The sequence below is a fragment of the Zingiber officinale genome, chromosome 4A (genome assembly GCF_018446385.1).
Source record: "Zingiber officinale cultivar Zhangliang chromosome 4A, Zo_v1.1, whole genome shotgun sequence".
Taxonomy (NCBI): domain Eukaryota; kingdom Viridiplantae; phylum Streptophyta; class Magnoliopsida; order Zingiberales; family Zingiberaceae; genus Zingiber; species Zingiber officinale.
The window spans coordinates 158,843,025-158,867,430 of record NC_055992.1 but is presented as its reverse complement, the minus strand read 5'-3'; the positions used below and the strand labels follow the sequence as shown (position 1 = coordinate 158,867,430).

At 39.9% G+C, this 24,406-nt stretch overlaps 1 protein-coding gene and 1 pseudogene across 2 annotated transcripts; one reads left to right on the top strand and one right to left on the bottom strand.

The window, feature by feature from the left end:
- Positions 1-172: 172 nt before the first annotated feature.
- LOC121971908 (receptor-like protein 4) lies at positions 173-6,593 on the bottom strand. Of its 2 annotated transcripts, XM_042523425.1 has the most exons (9): positions 6,449-6,592; positions 5,319-6,371; positions 5,091-5,241; positions 4,436-4,507; positions 3,612-3,680; positions 2,188-2,256; positions 1,951-2,028; positions 1,617-1,822; positions 173-724 (listed from the first exon to the last, which is right to left on the bottom strand). In XM_042523425.1, the coding sequence occupies exons 1-9, from the start codon at positions 6,549-6,551 to the stop codon at positions 618-620; spliced, it is 1,908 nt and encodes a 635-aa protein (XP_042379359.1). In that variant the 5' UTR covers positions 6,552-6,592; the 3' UTR covers positions 173-617. The 2 variants fall into 2 exon arrangements, with proteins under 2 accessions (XP_042379359.1, XP_042379360.1); XM_042523426.1 differs by lacking the exon at positions 3,612-3,680 and having other exon boundaries at positions 6,449-6,593.
- Positions 6,594-12,595: 6,002 nt separating this feature from the next.
- On the top strand, positions 12,596-22,691 carry LOC121972978 (annotated as a pseudogene).
- Positions 22,692-24,406: the final 1,715 nt, after the last annotated feature.

Below are 24,406 nucleotides of genomic sequence, written 5' to 3'. Positions count from 1 at the left end.
TGGTCCAGCCCAAGGACAATGCCCAGCTCGGCTGTGGTTGAAGATGTCTGTGCTGAGCATTTCAGCTCGATAGTGGCCCATCTAGCTCTGAGCTCGACCAGTTTGACACCTCTGGTCCAGATAAAATTGGTAACCAAGCTAGTTAAGGCATCAATATTTAGAAAAACTAGTGTTCGTGAGAATGGCATTCATTATTGTTAATTTGTCAATACAATCAACATTCGTAAATTTTACAGGGAGCATATCAAAGTCGCACCAGTACATAAAAAATGTAGAATCCATAGTCACCAGGCCTTATCTTGTTTACATTCACGAATCAACCCATCTATATATCATTTAAGACCAAATGCTAAAATTTATCTAATCCTATGATTCCTAACAGATTCATATGCTACACAACATATTTGACCTCTTCCACCTTCATATCTTATAAGATACATGCTTCGTTGGTAACTTCAAGCAAGTTGGCTTTCTGATGAACAAAAAAGACTACATGGCTCAAATGATTTGAACTCCGTATCTGCTACCTTCAAATAACGTTTGGGACACAATTGACCATCTGATTTGGTCGCTCAAATCGAGAAAACAAAGCAGTCTTTTCTCATGTTAGGAGTTTGCTAATGAGTGTTTGAGGTGCTTGGAAAACCTGTTGAGTTTGATGCTTCTTCCAGCTCTACAAGCATAAGCTTCTGTCTTTGGTACCTGTTTCTTTTAGCTGCAATTGCTGTGAGAGGAGAGCAGAACGTTTTAGTAAGTGGGAGTGGGAAGTCGATGCCATGCAAATGTCAATGAAGGATTTACGACTTGCAAGATAAAGCAGTTTAAGTTTTTAAAACAATCCAACTCACACCTCCTATACATCTCAAAAGATCACACGATAGTTATAAAAAGCATGGTTCTCAAGGATGTCCGAAACATCAAAATATGAAAGTCCAACTGGCAAAAAGAACTTGCTGGTTCACTTAAGCTAAACACATCAATTAACCATTCAAAGTTTTCTCCTTTTTGAAATCCATTCCTATCTATGTCCATACCACAGCAATTGACATGCATTTATGTATCAGTCTCATGAATCAAAACCATTAAGGTTGCAGAAAGGAATACTGTATGAAACATCCCTTACATACTGTAGATGAAACTGGAACGCAAACTAAAATCATAAACCTAATCGTCCAATCTCGTGTATACCCCCTGCCAATGGTTCATAATGCCGGTAACTCTAACAAGCACTATCTGGTTGTCTAGAAATCTTATAATTCAGTCTTATTATCATCGCAGGGTTAAGATATACTTACTCTTTCAGAGTTGTACACTTCAATCGGTAATTTTTTCCACTCCTTATTGACGTGCTATTTGTATACCTACTCACAAAACTGTTCAACAAACCCAAGTCGCAGTAGTATAGAAGAAAAAACTAAAGGAACATTTTGTTCTGTTATCAGGTGAAGGGCAGGACAAAGGTTGGAAAATACAAGGAGCATAGATGGTAAGGTTGGATGATGCCATGATGTTTTCACCAGCTTACAAAATCAGTGGGATTGAACAATAATTATTTTCAAGATACAATCCTATTAAGTAAAAAAATTAAGAATAATTTTTCAAGTTATTTTACTTACATATTAAGTCTTGAGGAAACTCGAAATCATAATCACTGCTTCCCCTCCTTATGCAGAAAAAGTAAATTACGAGAAGCACGATGAGAATAAAAAGGCATGATAGGCCAATTGAAATCTTCCCAGCTAATGAAAGACCACCTTTGTCCCAAAATAAAGGGCAAGCAGGTAACGTAGGGACACCACAAAGACCTTTGTTGCCTGAAAGGCTGAACAAGAAAAAACTAGTTAATCCTATAGAAAAGGAATTGATGTAACGACAAGTGTATTACAAAGATTTCTATGCTGTTAAGTGACAATTTTCACTCAATAGCAGACCCCCATGAGGATAACTTACTCTATGATTCCACCATGTACACCAATTGAATAAACTTTCTCAGGAACTTGTCCATCCAGTTGATTGTTGTTTAATAATCTGATTGAAAATTGAAACCCACAAGTTATGATAGAAAGTGAAGGATTCGGTATTAGTAAATAGACTTCTACTAAGTTTTCAGAAACTTAAATTATATTATTGTACGGAAAGGATCAATCACAATGATTAAAGCAACAGAGAACATCTTTATCAACTCACACAATTTGCGAGTTTGAGGAACCCAAGCTATCTGGAATACTACCTGTAAGCAAATTTGAAGACAGATCCCTGAATAATAAAAACAACAGAGGTTATTTATGACTAAGAAATGGAAAATATGAATAATGTCAGTCGTCTTGAGATAGCATCAGAACTATCCTTGCAATCCAAAAACCCAAAAAAAATTTAGCTCAACAATCTGCAGAACGTTAGTGGATAACAGATATTGGAGAGAGAAATTGAAGATTCGACCTCATAAAGAGTGTTGGAGACATGATGATGCCTTGGTGTAGTGAGTAAAGGGCCTTAGAAAGGATTGAGATAACTTTTAGACTGTCTGGACAAATGCTTGTGCACCTTTCTCTTTACTTGTTCTCCAATATATGGGCTTGGATTTTTCACACACAATAGGCTTACATCGCATCATATTATTGCTTTGTTATTTTCTGTGTTTGTCTTTAACAGCTCATTGTATTGAAGGAGGCACTATCGACTACATGCAACAAGTTAAGTGTAATACTACAACACCATGTGACATCAGGTTGGTACCCACATCTTTGAATACTAACTCAAGTAATCCAATTTACCCATTACCCACCTTGGGTTATTATTCTTCTACTTTAACCCAATCCAATTTACCCGCTGCTCCTTAAGCTAATAGAAAAATTCAACAAGACTACAGTATGACCTGTCATGCTTTATGAATCATAATGTTGGGTGATAATTTAAAACATATAAACAAAATTATGAAACAGAGATAAGAATGCTAAGATGTATATGGAATGAGATTAATAGGAAATGCTAAGATGTATATAGAATGAGATTACTGGAAAGGATAAAATGCAGAATTATCTAAAATAGTTAGGACTTAAATGCTTGATGATGACCAATAATAAAAAATAATTAGGTGTAGCTTTAATAAATGATAAAATAATAGAAAATAGATTGAGATGGTATGAACATATTCAAAGGCGATGTAAATTCTATTTAGATGAGTTAGAACAATTAGCGTGGAAGTTATTGGAATTAGAGATAGAGACCCTATTGTTAATATATATCAAATCATCTAATTAATTTAATTATTATAACTGATATGGTCTTGAACAAAGCTCAAAAAGGGGCAAGATGGATATAGTTGGTCCCAAATAGCTAAGATGGGATGAGCACATTTTAACGATGATAATAATGATAATATTTATTAGTATACTTGTATAAAGTATCTAAATGATGATTTAGCTTGTTTTGTTTGGAAACCCTATCAAACATCAAGTTATTTAGATCAATCTAACTAGGCTTGTTCAATATATATGGAAACTGAGAAAACAGATTAGAAAATATGCAAATATACATACAGTTCACAACAAAGCTTACTAGGGATAGGAGTAAATATCATATCTAGGCATAGGAGTAAATACGAGTCTTACAAGCTTACTAGGGATACAAGACCAAAATCTGTCGGCAAACTTCCTTCCAAGGAATTAGAGCTCAAGTTTCTGTCAGATTGTTAATTATATGCCCATGAGAGGTAAGATGAAAAATTGAGCAAATATGCACATTAAATAGAATAAAAGAAAAGCTCAAATAGCAAAATCATTTTCTAAGAAAAACAAAAGGGCGTTCTGACAAAGACAAATTGCAGCATGCAAGTTGAAAATAATATTGTTGTTTAGTTCAACAGATATATTTGCTAAACTAAAATCCCTCAAGTTGGTCCATGCACTGTTTTTTCTCTTAAGCATATAACAAATTTACCATGTCATATTAAAACCTTCCAATTGTCAATACTTGAAAGATCAATTGCAGGGCTGGAGTCCATGCAATCATGACTGTGTGAGAAATAAAACAAGAAGTTATTAACATAGAGCAATTGCTACCATACGAACAAACATTGTTTCCACATAAGTCTGCAGTGACCCTTTTTTTCCCCTTCATTTTCATTTCTAATATACACCATAAAAAAGAAAAACCAACATTAGTCACAAGCCCAAATGAAGAATGCTGGCCTACAGCCAGTGTTAAATTGTCAAAATATTTGAATATGTATCTCAACCCAAATTTTCGTAAAGTTAGGTCTCCTCCAAGTGATGTAGTCTCAGCATGGAGGAATAAGATTCATGTAGCCTACCCAAATAATTGGGAAAAGAGAGCTTGATAATGCATATGATGATGAACATACACAATAAAAGAACAACTATGAAATCAGCAAGAAGGAAATTGTGCAAGATGTACCAAATTAACTGATACTTACAAGTTTACCAAGTTTGTTAAGAGACTTATTTTATCACTAATATACCCTTTCAAGCCTTGACTTCCTAAATCCCTGAGAATCAAAACAGGAAAAGTTAAGCAAGTTAGGAATAATCCCTCAGGTCTTGCGATGGTATCCAGAATCCACATAGACTAGCTCATGTCTGACATAATTAATACAAGAAAGAACATGTAGGTTAATGCCCATGCAAATTAAATATTGCTAGATGAAAGATTTTATCCTTCCTAAATGCACACAGGACAATGCAAATGAAAGACAATATCTACCACAGAAATTGACTAGAAATAATAAAAAATAACACTGATTTGTTTCCCAGGATTGAAAGCCAGTTGTATTCCAAGAATAAAACATAATGCAGGTAATCAATTTTCTTTTCTAAGCGTTCATGTTGATTTCACTGATAACCGACCCAATAAAACCATATCTCTACTGAAGAAGAGTCTCACTTCTCATGCAGCCACTATTGATTCATGTCCTACAACTTTTGTTTACTATTGGAAGAAGCCAAAGTATGCTGATGGAAGAGATTGTAGATGATGGAAAATTGGAAACTACTAATGAAAAGTATACAATTTGGAGACTAATAAAAAAATGCGGAGATAATCTGATCATAAAATATTATGCAATCGCTTACAATTGAGTGACAACAAGATTCTGTCCATTATCACTGCGATGGCAAGTGACACCCTCCCAAGTATCCCATGTGGAAGGTGCGCACGGGTCTCCATTCCAGCCCATCCTATCTGGTATCCGCAATGATTCCTTCAGTGCTTGCATCGCCAACACTGTCAAGAAGGAAGTCAGCTCAAAACTGTTCCTAGCAGCAACTGTATAATCCCAGTTCATGTTCCTGACCATCTACCTTGACTTGGCACCGTGGCCATGTCCAAGGGCACCATGGCGTAGTTCTCAAGTCCACAAATAATTGGCTTTCCCGCCACCGGCACCAGCTTAACACTTAGGATCTTACTTGTCAAGTTATGCACTATGTAACTCCATTTGAAGGCGGTGAACCCTCTCACCTCCTTGTAGATGTCGATTCTCGTCACGTTCTCTTGGCCGATCAATACATCGAATACTCTCTGTGCTGCAGCATTCACCCCTGAATCTATCTCCGCAAAGTGAAACCAGAGCATGTAATCTAACCGCGTGTCCACCGGCAGCAAGTATTCTAAAGCGTCCCCAGTGTTGACGGTTGTGATGGCTGTCTCGTACAGCTTGACGGGAAAGAAATTTGGGGCCTGATTGGCGCCGAGTATTTGGTGTCCCCCAGAGGACAGCGCCTTGACTGAGACATTGGGGTTTCGGTACGTAGCGTCAGGTTGCCAGACCCGGGAAAAGGCGTCGGAGTCGTTAGTGAATCCAGGACCGAAGAGGGAGGAGCCAGCGGTGAGGCGACCATAATTGATGAGGATGAGATCTGTTCCGGTGGAGGCAGCATCATAGGCGAGTAAGTGGACGGCCGCGATCTCAATGGAGGCAATGACAGGAGGGTCGGTGGCGATGCTGTAGAAGCAGAGGGTGGCGGTGCCGTCGGGGACAGCGGCAATGAAATCGGAGTATGCGCCGGAGCGGGCAGCGGCCTCCAGCCATGGGGAGCGCCAGATGAATACGAGCGTGCCCTCGAAGGAGACGTCGAAGCTAGGGCTCCGCAGCTTGGAATCGTAGTTGTCGTAGACGGTGAAGGTGCGAATATAATAGCGTCCATTGGGAAGGGGAACAGCGTAGCAGTTCTTCTTGCCGTAGGAAACCGGGGGGAAAAAACGGAGAGTTCGCTCCTGCGGCAGCTGGAACCGGTGGGGTTCCGCCACCAGCCCGGCGGCGCCGCCAGAGTAGTAGAGATCCGCCACCCAGGAGCGCCCGAACTCCGACGTGAAGTTAGCGGTGCCTCCGCAGTCGATGTTCAACTCAACGCCTGCGACCCCAAAGAAAAATTAAGCAGAAAATTGACCAGGAGGAGGAGCCATGGCAATGTGCGTGAGCTAAGCATACCAGCAGAGAAAGGATCGTTAGGCGAAGACGGATTGGCGTCCCCAGAAGCGGAAGAGAAGAAGAATAAGAAGAAGAAGAGGAGGAGGAAGAAGAAGTGAGCCATGGCTCGAGCTTGGAATCATGGAGATCGGGAAAGGAGTCTTATGACGGAAGACTGCGGGCGCAAATCACGGCCGTTCATCCGCGCCGTGACGCAGTGAGTCCACTCAGGAAACGAAAATGCCGTCACCATGATCGTGTGTACGGAGTAAATACAAATCAGAAAAAACAACCAACGAGAATATCCAAAACATCGAAATGGATGCCGTGATTAGCGGTCCTGTTCTATTCGTGTTGTCATTGGTGTTGGCGATCCGACGTTCGATTTCAGTTCCTCAACTTTTTTAAGTCAATAGAAAACATTTAAGTCAATAGAATGAAGGCAACGATAATCATGTTTTAGCTTGAGGGTAGATCATATGGTCCGTTTTTCCATATCTTTATATCTCTATAGGACCCTTTCGCAATATAGTCGGATCGGATTGGAATTTCATCGTAATTGAATACGATTTCTATTTGAATTTATATTTTTATTTAGATTATAATATGAATCGACAGACGATCGGAGGTCACTGACGATAATAGATTGTCAGATATAAGAGAGAGGTGATCTTCGGATGACCTTCGATCATCTATTTTGATTTAAACTATAATCTAGATGAAAATATAAATTAAAAAGAAATTACAATACAGAAATTTTACACCATAATTATGAAAGAAACTAGGAAATGACCATATAAAAAACATGTAGGTACCCAAATTATTCGAACTCACATAGTAATAATGATTTCTATGAATTTATTGTCTTCAGGTGACTGAGTTAATTTGGACGGTTGTACGTCAACCAGGCAAAATTTGTCAACCATAGATTTTTTTTTCTAGCAAAAGTCTAATTATCTCAAACTTATATAAATATTTTTTTAATTGGCATCACCTACCTACATTTTCGAACCGATTTAATTCTACAATGATTAATCTAGTTTTACAAAAGTTTCTATAAAATTTTTATTATTAAAATAAATAAAAAAGTATTTATAAAAATTTATCTAGACGGTGAATATTTTTATTTTTCACTAGAGGGAAAAAATACTATATAGTGTGTCACAACTTTAAGATGACGTTTAGTTTAGAGGTTTGGAAATGAGGGAATGGATTCATTCTCAAATCTTGTGTTTAGTTGATGGGAATGTAATCAAGATTTTAGAATTAAACTCAAAAATTTGGATATGGATGAAACTCACCCTCTCCCTTGGGTTTTAATGGATTGAGAATAAAAATTAAATTTTGGACGAAAATACCCTTAGTATATTTGTTCATTTTTTTTTCATTTCACTCTCTCTCCTTGTACTCTCTCATCATACTTTCTCTCTCCTCATTTTATCATCATATTTTTTCTCTCAACATACTTTCTCTCTCTTTATTCTCTCTCATCACACATTCTCTATCATTTTCTCTCTATATTCTCTCTCATCACACACTCTCTCTCATATTTTCTTTCTCTTCATTCTCACCTCATTGTTCTTCATTCTTTCTCTCTCATCATTTTTTTCTGTCTCTTCAATCTCTCTTACCATACTCTCTTTTCATATTTTATCTCATCACACTTTCTCTCTTCATTCTCTTCCATCACACTCTCTCTCCTCATTCTCTCTCATCACACATTTTCTACCATTTTATCTATGTATTCTCTCATTTTTCTCTCTCTCTTCATTCTCTCCTCATTTTTTTCATCATACTTTCTCTCTCCTCGATCTCTTTTACCATACTCTCTCTCCATATTTTTCCTCATCACACTTTCTCTCTCTTCATTCTCTTCCATCACACTTTTCCTCTCCTCATTTTCTCTCATCACACTTTTCTCTCTTCATTTTTTCCCATCACACTTTCTCTCTCATCACATTTTCTCATCATACTTTCTCTTCTCAATCTTTCATTTTCTCTCATCACACTTTATCTCTTTTCATTTTTTCCCATCACTCTTTCTCTCTCAACACACGTTCTCTCTCATCATACTTTTTCTCTTCTCAATCTTTTCTATCATGCTCTTTCTCCTCATTTTCTCTCATCACACTTTCCCTCTCTTCATTTTCCCCATCACACGTTCTCTCTTATCACACTTTTTCTCTCATCTTATGTTTCTCTCATATTCAACTTTATCTTCCATCTAATTTTTTTCTCTTATTTTCCTCTAAAGGTAAAAAAAGAAATTTAAGTTCATTCCGATTGAAAATATTCAACTAACCAAACATTATTTTTAGGAATGATACCCAAGCTCATACACATTCCCATTCCACAATACTATGATACCTGATCCCGTCCGGAAGCTGAGTCGGATGAAGGCGGGTCTTGTTGTACGAAAGATTGACGGAGAGTCGTTGAAGTGCTGAATCCACCGGGTACCCCCCTAGAAAGGTTCATACGAGCGGCCTCCAGAGAGAGATGATCAGGATGATGACACTATTGTTCTGCACACACTCAGACGAGTCCACCGGTCATTAGAGACCAAGAACCAGGGAAAAAGTCCCCGTGTCAGGCCCTCCGACACTCAAGTCAGGTACTTTTTCCCCAGAAATCGCAGGGAAAGGACGAAAAGTAAATGACTAGTGAGAAATGACGAGTGAGCGTACCTGCATAAGGGACAAGACATCCCTTTTTATACTGCAACGGAGATTCCTAGGTCTGACGGATGTCAGGAAATGTCGTCTGTCAGACTTTGTCTAGCGGTGGTTGACACGTGGCTTTTCCTAATAGGCTGGCGACCAAACCGAAGATGTATTGAGCCCCGACTGTTAGCATATTCCCTGGCACCTTGATGATTCCCTTTGACAAGCGGTTACGATTCCTCGACTAATTTGTCCTGTAGCGTCTGACTGATCCGAGATCTGGACTCATCCTGCTTTTATATACTGTTGCCCTCGAGTTGTATGTCCCGATCTATGTTAAGTTCTTACCCAGATATGCCTTTGTCATCTGCTATCTCCGATCTGCATTCCGAGTCTGTATCCAGACTTACTTTTTGGGTTGGATGTCCTGACCTGCGCACTGGGTCTGTAAGAAGACCTCTGCTCCTTAGCACAAACGTTCTGACCTGCACGCTGCGTCTGTCCGCCGACCCACGTCTGTCTGCTGTTATCCAAGGCATGAACATCCCGACCTGCACACGGGGTCTGCCCATCGACCCACATCTATATGCTGTTATTCAAGGCATGAACGTCCCGACCTGCACGCTGGGTCTGTCGACCGACCCATATCTATCTACTGTTATCAAAGGCATTAACGTTCCGACCTGCACGCTGGGTCTGTCCGCCGACCCACTTCTATCTGCTGTTATCCAAGGCATGAACGACCCGACCTGCATGCTGGGTCTGTCTGCCGACCCACATCTATCTGTTGTTATCCAAGGCATTAACGTCCCGACCTACACGCTGGGTCTGTCGGCCGACTCACATTTATCTGCTGTGACTTTGACTATGGACACGTCAGCTGGACTTTTGACCTTCCTGTTGTCTTCATCAGTTTGATTGCTGACCGGCCACGAAGGCTTGACTTTTGACCTCCTTATCCTCCACATCAGCTTGACTGCTGACCTGTCACGGAGGCTTGACTTTTGACCTTCTTGTCCTCCAGGTCAGCCTGACTTCTGACCCGCTACGGAGGCTTGACTTCTGACCTTCCTGTGGCTTTGACTCGTAACCACATCATCCTATCGACCCCCCAAAACACGCACCGTATCACAAGCTTCCCCCTCAAGTCTAGTCGAAGGAGACTCTAGTCCGACTAACTAGTCGGATTAGAATTCAATAGTAACTAATTATGATTTCTATTTGAATTTACATCTTTATCTAGATTATAGTTTGAGTCGAGACAGACGACCGGAGACCACTGACGATAGATGGACTATCGGACATTAAGAGAAGGATGATCTTCGAACGACCTCCAATCATCTATCTCGATCTAAATTATAACCTAGATCAAAATATAAATTAAAAAGGAATTACAGTCAATTATGATTGGATTTTTACACCATAATTATGAAAGAAATCAGGAAAGGACCATATAAAAAATATGGAAAAAGGACCTGCACTCTTTTTAACATGAAAAAAGGATCTACACTCTTTTTAGACATGTAGGTACCCGAATTACTCGAACTCACAGAGTAATAATGATTTCTATGAATTTATTGTCTTCAGGTGACTGAGTTGATTTGGACGGTTGTAAGTCAACCAGTCAAAATTTGTCAACCATAGCTTTTTGTCTAGCAAAAGTCTAATTATCTCAAACTTATATAAATATTTTTTTAATTGACATCACCTACCTATATTTTCGAACCGATTTAGTTCTACAATGATTAATCTAGTTTTACAAACATTTCTATTAGACCGGAGGATCGTTCACTACAAACACTTCTTGATCTAAGAATATTAGACCGGAGGATCGTTAGCTACAAACACTTCCAGCCCGCCTAGACTTAGAATTTATTACGAGCAATCTTTATTGCTCAATTTCCATATCTCCACGACTACCATTAATGCATCCTCCTCCACCGCCGCACCCTCCACAACCCACGTTGAGTCGGTTTTGTGGGCGGCACCAGCCACAATCTCACCATCCTCGTCTTCTTCGATGGGTCAATAATCAGATGGATAATGCTTAATCCTTTTTTCATGTATATATATCCTAATTCCTTTCTTTTTTGTTGTCATTAAACTATTAAGAACTCTTGTTTGTCGTAGTTGTAGAGCTAGAAAAGAAAAACATTGGAACTCTTCGAAATGGAAATGTTAGTGTGACATTGAAGGAGGAGGATCCATAAATTATTATTATTACTAGTGATCGTACACACGCATCGTGTGTGTAATATAATACATTAAAATTATATTGATCCTTTATAATGAAATTATATTAATTAAAGTATTTTAACATTAAAATATTATAGAGTCATTACTATAGTCATTAGGGTAAAATACTTAACTTTTGAAAATCTAAATTATTTGGGTCTTTGAAAATCCGAATTGTTTGGATTTTCGAGTGTCACCTTTACAACTTCCCGATGAAAAAAATTAATTTAATTTAATATTATACTTATCTTAGTAAAAAAATTAAGAAAAGTATATTTTTTTTAACATTGTTGGCCTAAAATATTTATAGAAGCTTCTTTGATCATAGTGTTGTCAATTCTAAGATGTGAGACTAAAGAGAACTATATTTTTTTTTTATATAAAACAACCTGAGAAAATTAATGATGAGAAAAATTCATAATAATATGCTGCAGCTGAGTCTCGAACTCTAGATCACTGATTGTTTCGCTTGTGGAATTACTATTAAACCTTAGAATTATTTTTAGTGTGAATAGAAAAAAGGATATTAACGTAAATTTATTTTTGGCTTCACCAAAGTTAGTTAGTAAAGGGGGGAGATTTTTAATAAAATACTAGTGTGACATTGAAGGAGGAGGATCCATAAATTATTATTATTATTAATAGTATTTTTGGATTTTTTTTTGATATTTTAGGTAATTTTGATCATTTAGGTATTATTAATAATATCTGTCTTTTTATATATTTTTTAATATTTTGAGTATCTTTAGTGATTTTAGAATTAATTAGGAGTCATTTTTCCTTTTTTTTTTTTATAGGATTAGTTGTTTTCTAAAAATTAGTTTAGAAATTTTTTAGGATGAGTTTTTTTTTTTTAAACTTTTCTTATTTTTTAGGTTATTTAAACAAAGGTTAGGGCTCATGTAAGAATGTGGTTGATGTTGAGTTTGATTTTGATTTGAATAAATAAATTATTTTCGTTTAAACCTAGAGGCAGCTCCTCTTTATTTACGAATTATCTTACTATATCTTTCTCTGCAAACCTCTATGTCGAACGTTGCACTCGAAGTTCTTTCCCTTGCATGAGTTGGTATCAGAGCTTTTGATCTAATGGATAGTCATCGTAGTTGTGGTCGTGGTTGTGACAGGCAGGTTCTGTCTGAGGAAGTCTCGCACCAGGATCGAAGCGTATCTTACGAGCTCATCGAAGATCTACAGAGAGAAGTCACAGAGTTATCCCAGTATCTAGCTACACAATAATTTGAAGATCGTGAGGTGCATGATCAAGGTCATGACAGACAAGTTCTGGCTGGGGAAGCCTCACATGCATTGTGATTATGGTGCCCGAGATTTTAAAGGTCGTAAGTTATTTTATTTTAATTTGAATAAAATATTTTTTGAGAAAGATATAGATGACAAGATTGAAATAGTCGGTGATCTAATTTATGATGAAAATGAAATCAAGTCAACTAGCGAGCCAATAGATGATGAGATCGATTGCGCTATTCTCGTCATTGATTCCGCCACAGATGGCTTCGAAGCTGGCAACTCCAAGAAAGGTTGGATCTATGAGAATACTCTACTTGCTTGTACTCTTGGAGTTAAATAGATAATTTGCTGCTGTAACATGATTGAGGACGACGTCATGGATGAAATTAATGTGGGTTTAACTATTAATATCCAAGACATTGATGTTTACGGGCTTCAAATGAAGATTTCTAAGCTTATGAAGAAATAGAAATCATTTTGAAGATGCAAAATGCAGCAACCATAACAATGATTCTTTTATATGGATAAAAAACAATTTTAATCAAAGAAGCATAAAAGACTTACTTATTTCTCAGATACGTGGTAGTAATGAATTACATGTTGGGAAGGTTCCATTCTATTCGATTACCTGGCCCTTGAAATTGATATACCATCTTGTTATGCATATGACTTGTCTGAACAGCAGTCTTCAACGAAGCCACCTGTAGCTGTTAGAATCACCATCGCCATCGAAGATGATGATAGTAATGCAAACTCAGCACCCTTATTTAGGTCAATGCACGAGATCACCCTTTCAACTAATGACGTACCACAACTTTTGAATTTGCTGACTTCATTACTTGGCTTTAATATTCAAGAAGAACATGTAACAAATGATAGCTACTCTTTAGATGTGTTTGTTGTTTAGGGTTGTCCTTATGAGAAAATTGAACAAAGGGATTTGTTATGGAAGGAAATTCATAAGATGTAAGTATCTCATGGTAGTTTTGATGTGATTAAATCAAGATCCTATTATGTTTTGATACTCTGTGTCTAAGTGTGCAGGAATTTAGGAGAACAGGAAGTCGAGCGAAAGACGCAACTAGCGAAAAGAACGGCACGGGAGAGAGTCGACTGGCTCGGTGCGTCCAAGGGATGAGGCGCTACGAATGAGTATGATGGCAGATGAGAAGGAGGCGCGACACGTTTTCGAGAGACGAAAAGTCGGAGCGGAAGGTTGCTCGAGAAGCCCGGAAAATGAGTTCGGGTGAGTCCTATTCTAGATGGCCAAAATCACTCAAGCAAGCGGAGCTAGAGCAGAAGACCCGGAGAAAAGGTCAATAGGAAGTCCAAGCGCCCGGACACAGGATGGTCGCGGGCTAAACCAACCCGGTTCGAGCACTAGGACTAGAAAAGTTATCAAAATGCTAGCTGTCACGATCCATTGAGACGGGGGTAAAATTTTATCCCCCTCCAAGCGCTTGGAACCCTTCCAGGCGCCCCGATCAGGGCTATAAATACAGTCCTAATCATAGAAGCTAGAAACAATACTTGTAATTGATTGTGCTTAAGTTTAGCTTTGTAATTGTGAGATTTGATTGATGTAAGAGGTTTCTCTACCCGAAGGAGACTTTAGTGAACTTTAACTTTCTTGGATTAACAATCCACTGATTGTAAACCAAGTAATTCTTTTTGTGCCTTTGTCTTTAGTTCTTATTTCTTTGTATGCAAGTGTTTGTTTTAAAAAAAACTGTAAAATTTGATAAAGGTTCGTTTTTATTTGCACTCCCCTCGAGCCGACCTCTAAGGAACCAACAAAAGATGCGGAGACAAACTTGGTTAAAATGTATGATCTCTTCAAATGCATAGTCCACTACATGAAGGATACTCTCTACCATTTAGATATCAGTAGATGGAATTGATGAGTTTGAAATTGATTTTCGGCTTCTCAACTTTGGAACAAGTTGCATTTGGATCAACGAAGATTCTCAAAGTTCAGAAGCTATCAGTATATTTTGTCAATTTGGTGCCAGAAGAACTTCCTCTGGGGTTACCACTTGATGATGCTATTCTAAACTTGAGGACAAGTTCTTTCCAACTCGGAGTGACTGATACAGGAGAATCCATATATTATTATTATTATTATTATTATTATTATTATTATTATTATTATTATTGGTATTTTAGGGTTTTTGGTATTTTAGGTAATTTGACTATTATTGATAATTTCTGTCTTTTTATATTTTTATATTTTGAATCTGTTAGGAATTTTAGAATTAATTAGGAGTCCCCCTCCTCCCCCTTCCTTTTTTTAGGATTAGTTTTCTTTTCTAAAAATTAATTTAGATTTTATCTTTGTTTTAGGATGAGTTTTCTTTTACTTTTTCTTCTTTCTATTGCGAATTTTTCTTATTTCTTAGGTTATTTAAACAAGGGTTAGGACTCTTGTAAGGAGGTGATTGATGTAGAATAAATAAATTATTTTCGTTTAAACCTAGAGGCGACTCCTCTTTGTTTACGAATTGTAACGACCCAACCCCTCGGCCCCTTGGGTAGCTCATTTGGCGGCCCCTTAGCGGTCCCTTCGGCGGCCCAACTTTGCGGCCCAACTGGCGACCCCTTATGTCGTTGACCGACGACCCTCGACCGTGCTGTTATTCACTAGGTCTTCCCACCCTTGGCCAGTAGATTTTTGCCTTCCCCAGAATTCAAACTCTAGACCTCCAGGCTAAGTACTAGAGTTTATGAATCCTGGTAGCCAAGTGAGCGGCGCTATTACAGACGGTTCGTCGAGGGTTTATCGCGTATCGCTATGTCGTTGACATGCCTGACTAGGAAAGGTGTGAAGTTCACTTGGACAGAAGACTGCGAGACCAGCTTTCAGGAGCTGAAGCGGAGATTAGTGTCGGCACCAGTTTTGGTTTTACCTTCTAGAGAGGACGGATTCGTGCTCTACACCAACGCATCTCTACAGGGCTTGGGCGCTGTTCTGATGCAGCACGGAAGGGTTGTCTCCTATGCTTCTCGACAGTTGAAGGAGCATGAGAAGAACTACCCAGTTGATGATTTAGAGCTGGCTGCCATTATATTTGCTCTGAAGATTTGGCGGCATCATCTGTACGGCGTTACCTTTGAGATTCTTATGGATCATAAGAGTCTCAAATATATTTTCACCTAGAAGGAACTTAATCTCCGGCAGAGGAGATGGATGAAGTTCTTGAAGGATTACGATTGTACCATTAGCTACCACCTAGGGAAAGCTAATGTGGTTGCCGATGCACTCAGCAGGAAGTCCAGAGAGACTTTGGCCTGTTTCCGAGCTTCAGTCACGAACTTGATTCAGGGATTCTCCGAGTTGGACCTTCAGGAGAAGGGACAGACAGAGCAGGGTATTCTGGTTATCATGGTTGCTCAGTCATCGATTAGGACTAGGATCCGAGAGGCTCAGGCCGGTGATCAGTATTTTCAGTTTATTGGCAGTCAGATAGCTTCCGGGCAGCAGGCCGAGTTCACACGAGATAAGTGTTGGTGCAACCTTAGGTCAAGGTTGACCTGGTTGACCCGACTCGAGTTGACCTGACTCGAGTTGTATTTTGATATTTGACGAGAATAGAAAAGTTGTATCTTGATGTTTGACAAGAATACAAACTTGGGAGATTGTGGGTGCAACCTTCGGTCAAGGTTGACCTGGTTGACCCGACTTAAGTTGACTTAATTCGGAAAAGTCCAAGCATGGAGACTTGGCACGGAAAAGTCCAAGCAGGGAGCTTGGCACTGGAAAAGTCCAAGTATTGAGACTTGGCACGGGAAAAGTCCAAGTATGGAGACTTGGCACGGGAGAAGTCGAAGTATGGAAGCTTGGCATGGGAAGTCGGAGAGGGCTCGGTAGCTCGTTCTCTGGACTAGGTCAGAGAGGGCTCGGGAGCTCGTTCTCTGGACCGGACGAAGTCGGAGAGGGCTCGGTAGCTCGTTCTTTGGACTAGGTCAGAGAGGGCTCGGGAGCTCGTTCTCTGGACCGGACGTGGAAGTCAGAGAGGGCTCGGTAGCTCGTTCTCCGGACAAGGTCAGAGAGGGCTCGGGAGCTCGTTCTCTGGACCAGACGAAGTCGGAGAGGGCTCGGTAGCTCGTTCTCTGGACTAGGTCAGAGAGGGCTCGGGAGCTCGTTCTCTGGACCGGACGTGGAAGTCGGAGAGGGCTCGGTAGCTCGTTCTCCGGACTAAGTCAGAGAGGGCTCGGGAGCTCGTTCTCTGGACCGGACGAAGTCGGAGAGGGCTCGGTAGCTCGTTCTCCGGACTAGGTCAGAGAGGGCTCGGTAGCTCGTTCTCTAGACCGGGAAGGCTTTAGGGTTTAGGGTTTAGGGTTGGGAAGCTCTAAGGCATTGGATCGGTCTGGTGACCGATCCAGTGATACTCTGATTGTCTGGATCGGTCTGGTGACCGATCAGTAACCAAACAGAATGTTTCTGTGGGTTAACTGATCGGTCTGTAGACCGATCAGGAAGCGATGGACTTCAGAGAGCGATAGGAGGGGATCGGTCTGTGGACCGATCCACCTATAGTCTGATCGGTCCACAGACCGATCAGACTTCGAAGCCAACTCTCTGTGAGAGTTAATTGATCGGTCTGGGGACCGATCAGCCTAAGGCCTGATCGGTCCACAGACCGATCAGGGACCTCTTGGACCGATCAGGATGGAGCTTGATCGGTCCAAGTCTAGCCGTTGAGACACAACGGCTAGATTTCTCTCTGTGTCTTCTTTGTCTTCTTCGCAGGTTCATATAAGAGGGTTTCTACAGGGAAGGGATCGGTGCTCTAGCAGCCTCTCTTTTCTTTCTGATCTTACTGCAATCAGAGCTTTGCTGAGCTCTCATTTTCCTGAAGCTTCGTGGAAGCTTCCTTCGGTTGGTTCCTGCTGTTGTAGGTGTTTCGTGAAGTTATTGCTTCATCCAGTCGACGAGAAGGCAAGCTGTGTTTTTACATTCTTACTGCCTTTGTATTGTGCTATATCTTTGTACTCCTATCTTGCTGTTGCAAGAAGTTTGTGGCGAGGTTTCTCCACCCAGAAGGAGTTTCTATTAGCCGGTTTTCCGGGGTCTCATCCACCGACGGATTGATAGGCTTCGTCCACCTTACGGACACGCCGAGGAGTAGGAGTTTCATCTCCGAACCTCGTTACATCGTCGAGTTTAAGGTTTGCTATTCTTTGTTTCATTTCTACATTATATTTCCGCTGCGCTAACTAAAATTGTAGGAAGAAACGCGAATTTGGGGTCGGCTATTCACACCCCCCCTCTCTAGCCTCGACCGTCGATCCTAACAATAAGGAGGGTATTATATACTTCCGAGGCAGATTATGTGTACCTCAGTCTCGCCCGGTCTTACAGGAGCTACTTCAGGAGGCTCATCGCTCTTGATTTACGATCCATTCAGGTGGGACCCGCATGTATCAAGATTTGAGACGTTCCTACTGGTGGAACGGTATGAAGAAAGACATCGCGGAATTTGTAGCGAGATGTCTTGTCTGTCAGCAGGTGAAGGCTGATCACCAGAGACCTGCCGGATTACTTCAGCGGATTCCGATTCCAGAGTGGAAATGAGATCACATTACTATGGATTTTGTGGTGGCATTGCCTAGGACACAATGAGACCATGATGCGATTTGGGTAGGAGTTGATTGATTAACCAAATCCGCACACTTCTTAGCGATCCGGAAGACTGATTCCCTGGATCGATTGGCAGATCTGTATTGCTGGGATATCATCAAATTGCATGGTGTCCCATTGAGTATTATTTCGGATAGAGACTCACGGTTCATGTCCCGGTTCTGGCAAAGTCTGTAGCAGGACTTGGGCACTCAGCTCCATTTCAGTACAACTTTCTATCCATAGACAGATGGACAGTCAGAGCGGACCATTCAGACTTTAAAGGATTTGCTGAGGTAATGTGTATTGGATTTTGGAGGCAGTTGGGAGGACCATTTGCCATTGGTAGAGTTCGCCTACAACAATAACTTTAATTCGGCTATCCAGATGACACCGTTTGAGGCGTTGTATGGTAGACCTTGTCGGACACCCACCCTCTGGGAGGAGGTTGGGGAAGCCCAGTTGGAGGCAGAGTTGGTCCGTACTATTAGACGGAGGATGTTCGAGGCACGGGATCGCCAGAAGAGTTATGCTGATAGGAGACGGAGATCCTTGGAGTTATCTACTGGCAACCATGTTTTTCTGCAAGTTTCACCCACAAAAAGGGTGAAGAGATTTGGCCTCAGAGGTAAGCTAGTTCCATGATACATTGGCCCTTTCCAGATCCTGGAGAGGATTGGAGCAGTAGCTTATCGCCTGGCGCTACCACCGGCTCTAGCAGGCGTGCACAACGTATTCCATGTATCTATTCTGAGGAGATACATAGCAGACCCAGCTCATGTGTTGTTTGATATACCCGTTTCCCTTCAGCCTGATTCCACCTACGAGGAGGTTCCGATACGGATTCTGGACCAGAAGGAGCGTCAGCTGCGGAACAAGACTATCCGGCTGGTTAAAATTGGATGGCAGCATCATTTGGATGAGGAGGCTACCTAGGAGCTCGAGGATACGATCCGAGCTCGATACCCTCACCTTTTTACTTGAGGTATGTAGGTTATTTTTCGTTCAGCATTTATACTTTCTATCTGTTGTTAGTACTTGCTGATGGTAGATAATGAAAATTTGGAGACCAAATTTTTATTAGTGTGGGAGAATGTAAAATACCGAAAAAAGATAACCATAAGGTAATTTTCCAGAATTTTTAGAAATTTTTCGAGAATTTTTCGGAGCTTGTATGACTCGGGTTATAGGGATCAGTATTGGGCCCGGGGAAGCCTGTTTAGGCTACCTCGTTTAAACAAGGAAATGTTTATTTTCTTTAAATCATTTCCTTTTCTTTTCTTTATTCCCTTCCTTCGTCGTTTCTTCCCTAATCCGCGCCGCGTGCCCGAGCCACACTCCGGCCGTTTCTTCTTCTTCCCCAAACCGCCGCCGCCGTCCGTTTTATTTTCTCCTCCGGTACAAAGGCAGTGGCGAGTCTCTCCTTTCCTCTTCCCCATCTCCGCTTCTCGTCCTCTCCATGCGACCTTCCCTGCACCGAGGTTGTGCCCTAGCCTCTCCGCACACCGCCGAGCCCTAGATTTGATTCACCGGACCTCCCTTCCCTCTGTGCTACCGCCACCTTCAACGATCGCAGACCAGTGCCGAGCTTTATGCTTGATTGATTGTGCCAAGCTGTGCCCTAGGCTCCGCCCTCCTCTCCTCTTTCTTAGCCGTGCCCTAGGTTCATCGCCGGCTTGCGGTCTACTGTGTTGTGCCCTAGCTTCGGGCTTTGCCTCCTCTTTACAGTAGTGGCGTTAGGGTAAGGGGACAACAAGTTGAGTTGGGTAGTTGTTTGATCCGTGATCTACGCTGCTTGATTTTTTTTTTCTTGTTTCGGTTGATTCTAGCAGTAGGGAAGGGAATTCAACAAGGTTGTGTTTTGTGGATCCGAAATTCTGTTCTGTGGGGTAAGGAGTAGAGTTGGTGATAAGCTAGCTTGCTGAATTCTTGACTTCCTTCTGGATCCAATCATTTAGGTGGCTTCCAGCAGCTTTCCTATTCCGGCAGCAACCCCTTCCAGCAGCAACCTTTTTGGCTGTGAAATTGAGGTAAGGAGTAGGATAATTGATCATGTTTTAGATTCATGTGTAAGTGGATTTAGGTTTTGGATTTCTATCTAATTGTTTGTTTGGGGTTAAGATAACAAACCCTAATAATTGACCATGAGATTTAATTAGGGTGTATTGATTTAGATTGTGCGTATTAGGGTTTTTCCTAATTTATTAGTCTTGTAGATTTTATTTAGCTATTTAAATTTTTATGAATGTTAGCTAAATAAAAATATATATTGATTGATACAGGACTTTGACGCGAGACGAACATCTCGACGTCGGATTTGGACTGGATTGGACTTTCCTATTGGAGGCGGGTAACTTGACCTATCTATTTTGATACGTTTTGTTGATATGTTTAGTAGATTTTAACAAGTACTAATAATTATGATTATATCTACATCGGTATCTGCATCGGTATATCATTATATATTTATTGATTAGATAACTTATATAAATAATTTTTTTAGATTATAGCAATGAGGCTATATATCCAAATTATATATATATATATATATATATATATATATATATATATATATATATATATATATATATATATATATATATATATATATATATATATATATATAGTATTGATATTATGCGTGTCCTCTTTTGTGCTCCTGTGCGCGTCAGGTGGATATATTTTTTTTCCACCTCTCATATTTTTTTCACCACGTCATTTTATTTTTTCCTTTCCTTTTCTAAAACCTAACTTTTCCTCGCCCTCGCCTCTGTGTTCCCCGCGACGCCGTTTCCTCGCCTCGCCTCGCCTCTGTGTTCCCCGCAACGCCGTGCTCTGCGATCCTCGCTCGCGACGCACCTAACTTTTCCTCTCCTCGCTCGCCTCGCCTCGCCTCTGTGTTCCTCGGCGTTCCTCGCCGCGACGCCGTGCTCTACGTTTCCCGTTGCCGCGAGGCCGTCCCTCGTTGCTGCCGTCGTCGTTTGTCAAGAGCCTCGGTGTTCCTCGGCGTTCCTCGCTCGCCGATCCATTATTAGTTATGGTCTGGGTGGCTCTTCCGTGGCTCTTTTTGGCATAGTGGGTGGTGGTATTTACACAAAAGTTGTCGATGTTGGTGCTGATCTCGTCGGTAAGGTCGAAAGGAACATCCCCGAAGATGACCCTAGAAATCCAACTTTTCCTTTTTCCCTTGCTTCTCATGCTAACCCTTGTGTTCGATGCACAAAATGTTTCACATGCGTTTGCCCAACACATTGTACTGTAAGAGCAGTTTTGCTACTAAATGCCCACTCTAATCCTTTCGCCTTTGTACAACTTACAGGTGATAGCAGACAATGTTGGTGACATTGCCAGTATGAGATCTGACCTTTTTGGCTAATATGCCGAATCAACATCTGTTGCACTAGTTGTTGCCTCTATTTCTTCATTCGGGGTCGACCTTGATTTCACTACAATGTGCTATCCTTTGCTCATTAGTTCTATGGGTATCATAGTTTGCTTGATAACTACTCTCTTCGCAACTGACTTCTTTTCTCTTCGCAACTGACTTCTTTGAGACAAAGGCTGTAGAAGAGATTGAGCCTGCTTTGAAGAAGCAGCTCATCATCTCCACTGCACTCATGGCTATTGGCATTGCCATTGTTACTTGGGTGGCCCTCCCATCATCTTTCACTATTTTCAACTTTGGATGGTAAGCTTTTTATTCCATTTGTCAATCAGTTCTCAGATGCTTTTTATGTTTCTCAATATACTAATTAATGGAGATGAACAGGCAGTTGTTTTTCTGTGTGGCAATTGGGTTATGGACTGGCTTGGTGATTGGATTTGTCACTGAATACTACACAAGCAACGCCTATAGGTAAAAATAAATGTTCCCATTCCTCTATTCAAGTATCAACATTATTGAACATTCTACCAAAAAGACATCCTTCAAAATTGATACTTACCAAAACATGCTCTGTAAGTTTTTTTTTTTTACCATATGGTGTTGCACGTCTATTTTTTAATCTCCAATCTACTCTTGCATGCACTTTTTGGTATACGCCAATACCAAGGGTGCTTTTGTAGGTTAAATGCTCGGCATTGTTTACAGTTCACACATAATGCCTTGTACTTATTCTCATTTTACAGTCCGGTTCAAGATGTTGCTGATTCATGTCGAACTGGAGCTGCCACCAATGTTATCTTTCGGCTTGCTCTCGGATACAAATCTATCATCATTCCCATTTTCGCAATCGCTATCAGCATATTTGTTAGCTTCAGTCTTGTTGCCATGTATGCTATGGCTGTTGCTGCATTAGGCATGTTGAGCACTATTGCTACTGGCCTAGCAATTGATGCTTATGGACCCATCAGTGAAAGTGCTGGAGGTAATGTCGAGATGGCTGGAATGAGTCACAGAATTCGGGAGAGGACTGAGAATAATATCTACCATTCCATTATCAGATTCTCAAGATTTGCTGAAGCAGAGCTTAAGCTTTTCCACTCGCAACATAGATGACTGCCCACACTTGATCTTGACATTCAAGACTTGGTTTCAATGAGCAAACAGGCTGGCTACCAAGGAATAAGAATGATGACATTGTAGGTTGAGAATGTAGTGGATGTTGATATTGAAATGCATCTTTGTTTGAAATTTATGTATGTCTGTTGTATATGATCATTTTCTCAAGAAACCAAAGAGATGTAAATACAGTACTCATGTATTGTAACTGTCTTATGCATATGGGAATAAATGAATTTACAATTTACAATCAAAATTCAAAGTAAGCGATAAAGATTAATACCAACAGATAAAAAAAATTGTCTATCATTGCAACATTTAATTAAAGCTTCCAAAAATGATATGAAATATATATAAAAAAATTCATTGTCAAGATTAAGCAGCCGACTCAAATGTCTCTCCAAGCATTAAATCTGGGATATCGTCATTTTCTCTACCTTTAGATGTTGCAGCTTCAGGTGATCGTCTCTAGAATTGCTTTGCAAACTTCCTCAAGTTATCTAGATTATCAGGACCCGAGGGACAAAATGTTCACTCAAATGTTAATGAGAGCATTCATAAGCATAAATCAAGCTAACATAAGTGTAATAGCTAAAAAATACACACGTTTTCAGTAATAAAATAATGCATTTATCCATTTGAAAAAAATATACATATATAGTGGAACAATGCATTTACCATTTACAAAAAAAAAATATGCATACAAAAATGCAGAAAACTACTGTTGTTTAAAGTAAATTGGAAGCCAATGTATATATATATATATAAATTTTGAATATTAGTATTTTAAAACTAATTTTGTTAAACGGTAGGAACCCTATGCTCTAATGAGAAGATAGCAAGCAAAGCATTGAAGAAGAATACCATCGTCAGTCTCATACTTGTTATTGAATCTACAAAAGTTTTATCCTAGTGCATATTGTTTGAACCTACAACAATAAAGACAATTATTACTTTCAATATCTCAATCAATCAACTACTATAATTTTATAAAAAAAAACTTTGATAGTACCAGCTATAGATGTCAATTCTTCTTCATATGTGTCATCATCGCTGTTATGATAATTATCTATAGTTGATCTAACAATCAACACATCGTTATATTTACAAATTTAATAAAAATAATTGATTAGCAAATAAAATTACCATACAAATATAGAATTAATCTACACATACCCTTGCTGTAAACTTGGACAATTGCGTTTGTCATGTGACACACAAAGATGCCCACATCCACGACATAACCGAGACTTTGAAGTTGACTTCTCCTTTGATGATTTTAGTCTCTTCCCACATCCCTTTGTTCTTACTAAAGAAGGATCAATAATATTATGAGATCTATCCATGGATTTCCTCTTTTGACCCCCATTGTCGCATGTTTTACTAGTATTCATCTCTTGAATTTTGTTGTAGATATAATCAAATTGTTCATCCAAGAAGTTTGCCCCCTCATCAGTCAAAGATGCATCATCAATTAATATTGAAGCTTTAATGGATAACCTTGAGTGTCTTGACATCAAAACCCTTTCTGGATCATCAATGAAATTTTACTTACCCAAAGCATGTATTGCTCCAACCTTTGCATCTCGTGTCCATCGTTTGAGTATATATTTATTTGGCAAATGAAACACTTGGTTGATACGAAAAAAGGCTAACATATGCCTGCATGGAATGCCATTGAACTCAAATTTCCTATAGCTACAGAATATGTT